The following is an 11,302-nucleotide window of genomic DNA, read 5'->3' on the forward strand; positions in this document are numbered from 1 at the left end:
GTGTATGTGTGAGAGGAAGTAAGTGAAAGGGAAAAGCAAAGGCAGAGAGTGTTTTTGGGCTTTGAAGGTCAAATTCAAACGACAACCTCATCTCATCTATGTTACAGTTTGTCTAATCACTGAGGCGCTCACATACTCGCAGTCATCAACTTCAATGTGTGTGTGTGTGTGTGTGTGTGTGTGTGTGTGTGCTGAACGACGCTCATTTGTGACCCTCTCTGTCCAGCTCTGTCCTTTGCTGTGATGATGACTTTCACAGAGGACTGTTATTAGCTAACATCATCAAGTAGCACCAGTTCACTACAGAAATAGCCCCCCCACCCACACACACACACACACACACACACACACACACACTGTTCCTCCTTTTAACAGAAAAATGTCAAGTGGTGTGTGGCATTATCAACATGACGCACAGCTTGTGTTCACTGTATTTTCACCTGCAGAGGGCACACACTGTTCCACGGAGAAACACGTCTCCACGATGATTTATGTGTAAACTCCACGTGTTAGTCACTTTTAATGAGAGGCAGAGACATGCCACATTGTGATATTATTGGTTAACTTAAACATTATTCACGGGGAGGGCCTATTTGCTGGATTCAGATAGATGTCCGGCCGTCAGTTCAATTGCTGCAGAGGACTTAAATCCTTCCAAGCCCAAAAGGCATTTATTTTAAAATGTGGCCGTATGATAAAACCAGACTTTGACAGTGTTCAAATAAATTGTCCTGATAGTTATTTAAATATATGACTATTTGAATTTCTCCCTTAAAGCTAAGGTTAAGAAAGGGCAAGACTGAGTGACAGCTGTCTGGGCAGGAGGGTAAACACACTTGTCATGCTATGTCAGTAAATAGGGGGAGCTGACAGTGGTGAGAAGACATCACATAGACACTGTCTGCTCCCATAATGGTGGAGGTGGAGGCGGGGGCCATGTTTCAAGATGCCAACGCTGCAGTCAAAAGTTTCTCAGTATCTCAGCATCGCGAGCACCGCGGGGGTGGGGGGGGGGGGGGCATGGTTGCTGGGTTTGATTTAATTAGTGAATGTGACAGTAATGTTACATAACTTGCTAACACACAGCGTACAGTGTATCTTGTGTTTAGAGTGCATGAGACATCAACACTCACTTGGAAGGTCCTGGTTAGAACATGGGGTAGTGGTGCACCTCATCCTCTTGTGGATGAAATGAGTATTACATCAACAAACACTTGAAAATATTTTTATTGTTCTCTATGTCTCCCTGACGTGGATATACACACAGAAACACAAGGATCAATCTAATGTAATGCATCATCTTTCATTGTTTTAGGGACTTCTGGATGAAAAAGGGGCTTGAGGAACTATGACAGGCTCAGGGATGGCATTTAGAAATGTTGTCTTTATTGAGAACGTAAACCACAGAAACACCCATTTCAGCAATCAGTTTCCCTTTACAAAACATTGACATGTATCAGTGCCTCGCTCTAGAAATACATGACGTAATTATAAAAGAAACATCCGCAGTACATCTGTGATATACATGATCGAACTACCACAACAACCTTCCCTCAGGCATGAAGCATACCTCTCTGTTGTCATTATCAATACGAATCCCTTACGTTCAGGCCAGTAGTCTCTGTTAGAAAGCCTAAGTTACATTCATTATTATCATTACTCTGCGTGACCTTCCCCACTATCATATACCTCATGACGTGTAGACTGCACGATACGGCATCACAACAGCAAGATCTGCGTTTAACATCAGACTAATGCACAGATTAAAGTCACCTAGATGATTGAAAAGAGTAGCAGGGTAGTGAAGTGCAGGTACATCATGCTTACAACACTGTCATGAAGAGTCCGCTGGTTAATGACGACATGTTTGATTCATGCACAGGCGCTAAAACTTTACAGGACTTTACATTTCCCGCGTGCAAGACTTCACACACCTCGTACGGTAATGTGTTGTGCTGAGCCACACAAAGCAAATAAAATGTCTGACCTTGATAAAGAAAAAATACCTTGTTAGCTGGCAATAAAACATTTGTGCAGCTATTATGAGATATTATCAATATTTGTATCATTGAAGTCAGAGCCCTTGCAGAATTGAGGATTTTGAACATACTGTATCATTCAGTTGTGGCATCTTTAATTGTTTTATTTTAAAACCCTGGCTGTTTAGGTTGTTCAAATAGCTGTTAACTGGAAGTGTTACAAGCTTGTCAGTCTGTCTTTTACCAGATATTATTTAAAACCATAGAGACTAGAGTGTAGAATGTGATGATAATGATAATGAGAGCTTAGGTTTGTGTGGTAAGGTTAGTTAGGGGAGCAAAGTTACAACTCCATTTCAAGAGACAGATTTTGTATGTTAGGATCTAGACAATTATCTCTACATACTTTGCCATCTATCGCCCCTCTCTACAAGCCGCTGCCACTCCCCTCCACGTCGTCCACCACGACAGAGCGTTTACGCAGCACAGAGTTCCCCTTCCTGCCGCTCCTGGCCTGCAGGGGCAGCTTGGTCTGGCAAGGGGCCCGGTACTGAGGCAGGCCACTCTTGGTGGTGTCCAGCTCCTCCGGATCGTCCTGCTGGGCCCTGAGGGCGGCGATCACGTCCTTGTCTGAGGGACTGAGGGTCAGGCAGCCGCAGGGGCGGCCGCCGTCACCCTCCGCTCCAACCTCTCCCGCCTCTCCCAACTCCTCTGGCTCGTCCTCCACTGTCATGAAGGCGTCCCCCCACAGGCTCTCGCAGAGATCCCTGCCGTGCTGGTACATCTACATGCACACACACCACACACACACACACACACACACACATACAAAATTAATAGGGAGTGAAGAGATATCTACCTCCTCTGACAAAATGATGGCTGGGTAATGGGTAATGGGCACTGGTGAGTCAAAGAATCCCACAATGTAAAAATATATTATAAGTCCTGCATTTAAAATTCTACATGAGTAAAAGTACACCAGCCGAATGTACTCATTATGCAGAACACTCATACTTGCAGAGGTTTCATTATGGAGTCCCCATGTTCCCAAATGTTATACATGTTTTAATCTTATATGCACAACATAATAAAATATGATAAAATAATAGATTCCTTTATCATCCCTATTAGCACACGGTGACCTCACATCCCACACAAATCCCAGTACAGCCTTGCACAACTCCGACGTGAGTGGGTCAGGATATAACTGAAGTGGGTCTGCAAGGCCTTTCATTTGTAATAATGCAGATTTTCGGAAATATTGTTTTGAAATCAGATGTTACATTTTTTTTTTTGCAACATACATCAAGTACAGCCTTTCTTTGCTTGCAAACATCCACTGGAATAATTGATTTTGGCCTTTCAGGGCAGCGCCGGCCTTGAAAACAAACACCCTCTGCCAGGTGTTGGGGGGGGCTGCAGGCACCTGGCAGCTGCTCTCGCAAGCGTCTTTTTGTCCGCCTCTCTCGCCTCGCCTCCACCAGCCTTGAGAGCAAATTATAAAACACGATGACCTTGAAAAGCTCACACTGGTATCAGTCAGACTTCATCTCGGCGCCATCACTACGGTTGCACGACGGTTCTGTCGAGCCTCACAGAGAGGACGGACAGATCCAAACTAACATTTTCTGTTGCCATCGGACAAGAAATTCAAGTTCTACTTTGAGGGGACAAAAAAACTCCCAATTACTGCTGACATTAGCTTTGTGTTTTCTGGAGCATAAAGAAAATGATACTCCTCTCTAATAAGACACGTATGCGGATTAAAAGGGACATTGCTTAACGCTGCAAAAAAAACAAATCACAATTCAACATTTAAGCCGTTTGACTGTAAACGGCGTGGGCCTATACACACTTAGAAATAGTTGGGAAAGCTAATTAGTGAAGTTTCAGCGACACACGCTGTGCTTTCCTGTGTTTAAGCTCCCGTTCTCTCTCTTGTGACGGCCTCATAACCATCATTAAGATGAGCTGCCAAGTCGGCGTCTCTGTCTCCTACTACAGCTCATCTTGTCCCCTACATAACTTCCAATATACCTCCTCACTGCAATTCCTTCTGCTCTCGCTTATTGCTGCACTCTGTTTGTGTACCTCTCTTATTCTCCCAGCCCCCCCCCCCCCCCCCCCCCCTCAACGTCTGCTTCCTTTCATCCTCCTGTCTGTTGGGGGATTAAGACTTGAGTCGCACAGGGTGCTCAGGGAAGAGAAAGCTGTAAGATATTTACCGTGTTTCGAAGGACAAAGAAGATGACGGCTATTTCTCTCCACTACATGTACTCCCTGTCTGACACTTAGGTCTTATCACAGCAACCCCATAATACACACAGGGGTACACACACACACACACACACACACACACACACGTGTGTCCTTCCCCAGGCAGACATGGTTTGCTGCCAAAGCTAATTCAGTACAAGCACAAGTGGCTTTAGACGACATGGTGTGATGGAAGAAGTGAGATAGTGAAATTTCCCGGGGCTCTATCCTGTCCTTCCTATCCTTATCGTATTCAATTCTGCCCTTCGCTGTCCGAAATGACATTACACCTAGTGTGAAAAGGAAACGGAAAAGAGAAAGGACTGAAATCCGTAGAGGGGAAGAAGACAAGAGATGAGAGAATACAGGGGTAACATCTTTGTGTTTTAGGGGGACGCTAATTAATACAGTTTACATAATTATCGCTGCCGGGGAACAAAACATCCAGCTAAGCCTGCAAATATAGGCTGCACCTCCATAGCTGTAGTTATAGGAAAGACATGCGTATGTTTTTAAAATGATGATGAAATACTGGGGAACAGTCATGCACCTTTGGGATCGTCTGTCACATCCAAAGCTGAAAAACCTCACTCACAAACAAACAGTATTAACTTTACTTTGGACAACACACAGTGTACAGATCACTGTAGCGAGCTGTCCATGAAATTTAACAAATGACGTGTCAATTTGTTGAATCAGCCGTGCATGAAAAGGCTGCATGGGGGACTTCAGCCGAGGTACTGGCCCTTACTTTTTAGTGACAGAATATCACGGTCAGGACAAAGCATTGAACATGAATGAGGAAACGTCCTCATTACTGTGTCCGTGGTGAGCAAGCTGTAAAATGATCTCTTGTTCAGCCCCTTTTCAAGGTAATTGCTACACAAGTATCGTGTATTCTGGCTTTAATATATAGTATTAATAATGAAAAGTGAAAACAGCTACTGTGATAGGACTTAGAGGCTCCTATCGGTGCCCTGTACATACTCTGTAATTATTCATTATATACCTGGTCATTTAAAAAGTACTCACAGTGTCAAAAATATTACTCCCATATTCTAAAGTTACCAGAAGATGTTCTGTAAAACCACATATGATATTTTTTTCCTTTCCTTTCAGACCATCATTTCACACAGATGCCGCTCTAGATGTGTGTTGTGCCAGAGTCCGGCACGGACCCAGGCCTCTCTTTGCAGATGTAACCTCATTCCCACAAAATCCGGAGCAGGAAGAGTGTCTAATGCTGAGATAAATCAGACCTTGGCTGGCAAATAATGTTACCAATGAGTACAAAGAGAGAGTGAGGTGCCGAGTGCCAGAGGGATGTTTGCATGCAGCGGATGTGTGTGTGTGTGTGTGTGTGTGTGTCTGCCTATGCATGCCTTTAAATGTATTAGCCTGTTTCTATGCAAATTGACATCCACTGCAGTCAGCATTTACAAATCCAGACTGTATCTGTGTATATTTATCCTACACACAGACGCACACACCTCCAGTTTGTTTCGATCTATCGGGTGAACTGTTCAGGATTTTGAAAAGGTGTCATGAAGAGTTTTTAGCAGTGAATCTGTGTATTCTATGTATAAGTTCAGAGTTGTGAGAAGTCTTCATGTGGTGACATGTCTGTTGCGGTTTTGCTTTCCTGAGGTGGCCTAAAGCGCTGTGAGCTCAGACCACGAGGCCACTGTGAAATCTCCCCATCTCTGCCGGCTGAAGGGAAAACAACAGGAAGCTTTACTGCCGTGACCTCTAAAAATGTTTGCGAGAGGCAGGCACTTGTTTGCGGCCTCTCTAGGAGGGGTGATTTGTTGAATGTGCTGAATGAGGGGACTCATTTCTTTGTATTCAGGAGCCGTTTAAAACACTCTGTTTTGAGAGCTACTTTAAATTTATTGGAGCCTATTTTGTGCCATTAGTGGCGCCCTACATGAAAATGGGCCAATGCAAGCAGACAAAGCACCGAAATACACAGGCGCAGAGGCACACACACACACACACACACACACACACACACACACACACACACACTCTAGCACTCAGATATTCTCTCTTTGCATTTTCTCTCTTACTACAAATCTGTCATTTCCAGTAATCATCTACTATCCACCAGAGAGCCTTAATAGGTCTGGTGTCTGGGGGGGCGGGGGGGGTTCATTTGTTGGTGTGCCCTTTTCACTGTAATTGTGTGTGTGTGTGTGTGTGTGAGAGAGAGAGGGACAGAGAGACACATACAAGAGATATAAGAGGAGAGAAAGAGGGAAGACAGGAAGAAGGAGAGACAAAAGGGACACGCTCACATACATAGACAGACAGACCGACAGACAGACAGACAGACAGACAGACAGATAGAGTGTCATGACGTGCTGTGTGACAGTTAGTACACTGTCGGCCTCAGCTGCACAGCAGCCCCTCAGTAACTCTGCCTCTTTTTAAATCATCCAGCTGGCCTCTGCCCACCGAAGCGGGGCCGAACCTTTTCATGCTTCAGCCCACAGTGCCGCCCTGCGCTGTTAACCCCTTGTTTACCGCACACTCTCTTGACCACCAACAAGCTAACTCTACTGTGACCCAGTATCCGACCTTCTACCTGCACCACACGGCTCCAATGACAAGCTCTGAGGTTTGTCAATGGGATTCAAACCTGTGGCACCTCCTTCGCTGGCAAGAAAATCTCAGGTACTCACATGATGTTCTTGCTAATAATAAAACAGCTGGTTACATTTTAATGCTACACCCATTATATTATATATGATATTTTTTACAACAAGACTACACAAATGTACCTGTACCCAAATGCTAACACCAGCATGGCAACATGCTCACAGTGACAATGGTAACATCCTGATGTTTAGCAGGTGTAATGTTGACCGTGTTTTACCAAACCTTGACCTGATGACGGCGCTAGATGAGAAGTTAAGGGATCACCAAAATTATTACAATTCATCCCGAGGGGAACATGAATGGCTGTACCACATTTCATGGCAATCCATCCAATAGCTGTTGAGTCAACCTGGAGGAAAAACCATGGGATCACTAAACTCAAGATGAATCCCCTGGGCAGCATGAATATCAGTCTGGACCAAAGCGGTGGGTAGACATGGATGCTAATTACCATCCATCCAAGCCATGCTTGCTAGAGTGTCTGATTTCTACTGATGCCAACCCTCCTCAAAGAAAACAGTTCCAAGTTATGTAAGCAGCCAATCACAGATCAAAAGCCTACCTGCTGATACTGAACACAGGTTCCAGTGCAGTTCTGTCCCCGGGGGTCTCTGGCCCAGTTACGAGCACACGTCATGTCCATCCTGCAGGCATCAAACCTGAAGAAAGGTATGTAAATTCTCAATATAAAACATCTGAAATGGCAAAACATCAAACTGTAATGGTCTCATTTGAATATTCATGTTGCGTACCAGACAACTGAGCGGCCCACTGTGTCTGAATGGTTCTATGTTCCCACGCTCATTCGCTTTCTTGCTGAGAGTCAGATGAGAACATCGACACCACTCTCAAGTCTGCACGCTAAATATGAAGCTACAGCTAGCAGTTGCTTGGCTTAGCTTAGCATAAAGGCTAGAAACAGCTAGCCTGGCTCTGTCCGAAGGCAACATAATCTGCCTACCAGCACCTCTAAAGCTCACTAATCAACAGGTTTCATCTTGTTTGTTTAATCAGTACAAAAAGTGACGTGTAACAACAATTTGCTGTTTCGTGAGAGGTTATGTTCCAGACTATTTCTTAGCAGGGCACAGTACCTTCCTGGAGTCCTCACTCTCTTTAAAACCATAACCAGTTTTTGTACATACAAAATAAACGAGGTGTGACATTCTAATCAGTGAGTTAGAGTCATATTTACTGTACACACACGAGTGTAATTATAAGAAAGTATACTGGCCACTATTCATATTTTTACGTGACAGCAACCACTGCTAGTGCAAGTTATTTTTTTCTCAGGAACGTATAGATCCTGATTTGTGTGTAAAAGCAAAGCAACCACGACACAAAGCTGTTCCTCATTCCCCTGACTGTCTGTGAACCCCAGCTTGGGAGCCACCGTTACTCCACTTTATAAGAAAAGACTGATATATGTAACCTTGGTCTCACCTGTGTCATACAGTTTTATTAGACGCTCTGTCTTACTATGGTTAGCACAGTATGCCGTTGTCACACTGGCCGCTAATCCTCACAGACAGACACTGGTTTTGATTTAAGGTTTGCTTGGCGGTGTGTGTTTGGCCACCTCACCAATCACGGCAGAAGCTGTGGCAGAGCGGCACAGCCTGGATGTACGAGCGGCGGTGGGGATGAGGCCAGCGAGCGGCATCGGGGGAGCAGCGGTAAAAACACGACACACGCTTCAGGAAGCCTTCACACCTGAGAGAGAGAGGGGGGGGGGGGGGGGGGGCAGTTAGCACTAACACGATGCATGCTGACATCTGTATTTAAACCTTTATTGAACCTGGGAAGGCTGACTCAGCATAGTTGGTCACAAGGCAGGCATGATGACATGACCTCGGAGGTGATCATGGTATTTGCTGCTACACTGAAGCTACTCAAACATGCAATAACAGATTGGGGCAATGAAGATGGGCTGTAAGCACAACATTAACCTAAACAGTTGCCTAGCAACACACCTAGCAGATACAGAGCAACATTAGCATTCAAGTTCTCTGGCCACCTAACAAATGTAAGTCCAATATTCACTCTTGTTTTCGCTCTGTTTTTGGTCTCCACCAGCTCCTTGGGGAAATATCTTGCCCTTGAGCGGCTACTGTGTTCACTAGCTAGCGTTAGCTGCTAACTGTTAGCGGTTTGGTTGAGGGTGGGAAGCTTATTTTTAGTTGCTGGCCATAAAACAAAAACAATGAGCTGAAAGACACAACAATGCGACACTACGACCTTTCACCAACGAGTAGTCATGACTTACTCGGAGCTCAGAGGCCCGCATTTGTCCCAAGGTTCGTTCTTATTGCTAGCAGAGGGAACGTGGGAGATATCCTGGATGTCTTCCTCTGTGCAGCAGCTATCTGTCAGCAGCAAGGACGGGAGAACATTTCAGACAGCTGTCAGTCAGGAGATTTACTTTGGTATTTTTATCATTACACCATTAAACACAGTGTTTCAAGCCCCCCCCCCCCCCCCTCCCCCCACAGTCACTCACTGTCAGCATACAGCCCACACTCCCTCAGGTGCGGCTCTGGGCTGGGCGTGGACTTGTGCTTGCCGTCTTGGAGACACACCCCCTCCGAGCGGGCTCCACCAATCAGCGCAGCCGCGAAATATGCGCAAACCAATAGCAGGGGGCGAGAGGTGACACCCATCTCTACAGCCACGAACAGGTCTGCAAAAAAAAAACAAGGTTCAGGACATTGGACAGAGGCAGAGCAAACACAGCACACTGAATCCCCCGCAAAAAAAAAAAGAACACACATAATCCAATGCCACACGTTCATACACGATTTAGAATTAGAAAAAAAAAAACTCTTGTCGAGACATGTACAAAACTCAAACGCATCTAAGTTATTACTCACGCCTCCTCGTTTCAATTATGCCATATAGTGAGTTACACGGTGTGAGTGAGACATCAGGCGCAGGCTGTTTAGCTCCGTGTGAGCTCTGCGTGTGGTGACCCAGTAGACAGGGTGAGCCTAATTAGGTGGGACTGAGGCACCGTGCTGAGCTGGATGACATGCCCGGCTGTTTAATCTGACAAGCGGCTGGCCGATGTGTAGCCCACATAACACGAATTAAACAAATCTGTTGGACACGGCCGCGTCCTGGACCTGGACAGGTCCGAGCGTGGCCCTGATTTTACACAACGAGTGTCATATAGCAATAAAATGCAGAAAACACTGAGAGCTTTTGGCACATTGGGTTACTTTCCTAACTTCCAGTTTGCTGTTACTATATTCCTATAATTAAAAATGCATATGCAATAGGCTACAGTCAGTCATTTATGCAGTTTCTCACCAATACCAATGAAATGATTTGTGATTGAATGTGAGTCAGTTGGTCCAACATTGAAAAGAAAAAAAACTGAAAAATGAAATTCTGTAACTTATTGCACGGGATACATTTCTTTCATCACTAAAATATATCCACGGGCACCAAGATACACAAAACATGTTAAAAGTAAGGCTCGGACAGTAGTAGCCTGTATGATTTACAACATATTAAGAGCATCTTGGCAAAAGCTGCGACTCAAACAGGTAAATAATCACGCAGCTGTCCAAAACCTTGGAACAAAATGACCAAATGAAATGTCCAGTTTTTCCTATGGTGCTTCTTAATGAGTTCACACTGACCTCAAGGCGCTTCATGGGTTTTTTTTTTTTTCAATTGGTGTAGCAGCTGTGGCACAATGATTTTTAATTTTTTTTATATATATATATATATATGTAGTATCCTCACATGGACCTGTCATTCTGCTGTGATAATGATGTTACACCCTTCTAAATGTTACTCTGAACATTACGACGACCTGACCAATCAGGTGTTAATCTCTCTTAATCTATTTGTTATTCTAACAGTTTAGATCGGGGTTGTTGTTGTTGTTGTTGTTGTTGTTGTTGTTGAGTTTTTTTTTACCTGTCGGCGGGGTAAAGGGTTCTCCGTCCGGATGAGTTTCCTCTGTTTTGATGCTTTTCTGTGGATCTCCCCGGTGTGTTGCTGTGGTGTGATGCAGCGCCTGGACGCGGTGCTCGGTGCTCCGGTCTCCTGCTCGCTCTCTGCGTCCGCCTCTCTCTGTGCTGGCTGTGATCTCTGCTGCCCGGGGGCCGCTGCTCGCCACTTTGTCACCGGTTTATATGAAGGACATTTCAGTTCCTTCCACCAGGCAGCTCACCCCCTCCCTCTGCCCCATGCTGGGAAGTCCTCTCTCTCTCTCTCTCTCTCTCTCTCTCTCCCTCTCCCCCCTCCCTCTCTTGCACACACACACACACACACACGCACACACAGAAAAAGACTCCCTCCTTGTTAATCTCCCAATGAGATGTTTACCAAATCCTCCTTGTTGACAGCCTTCCATCCGAGTTTGTCCCAGCAGTGTCGTAGATGGAAACAGAGAA

The 11,302-nt window shown here is 45.2% G+C and overlaps 1 protein-coding gene across 1 annotated transcript; it reads right to left on the minus strand.

The window, feature by feature from the left end:
• Positions 1-1,364: 1,364 nt before the first annotated feature.
• rtbdn (retbindin) lies at positions 1,365-10,983 on the minus strand. The gene is made up of 6 exons (XM_070923194.1): positions 10,824-10,983; positions 9,397-9,576; positions 9,163-9,262; positions 8,481-8,609; positions 7,459-7,555; positions 1,365-2,763 (listed from the first exon to the last, which is right to left on the minus strand). Exons 2-6 carry the CDS (start codon positions 9,554-9,556, stop codon positions 2,407-2,409), a joined length of 843 nt encoding a protein of 280 aa, XP_070779295.1. The 5' UTR covers positions 9,557-9,576; positions 10,824-10,983; the 3' UTR covers positions 1,365-2,406.
• Between the last annotated feature and the right edge of the window lie 319 nt (positions 10,984-11,302).

This window comes from Enoplosus armatus, chromosome 17 (genome assembly GCF_043641665.1).
Source record: "Enoplosus armatus isolate fEnoArm2 chromosome 17, fEnoArm2.hap1, whole genome shotgun sequence".
In the NCBI taxonomy this organism is placed as follows: domain Eukaryota; kingdom Metazoa; phylum Chordata; class Actinopteri; order Centrarchiformes; family Enoplosidae; genus Enoplosus; species Enoplosus armatus.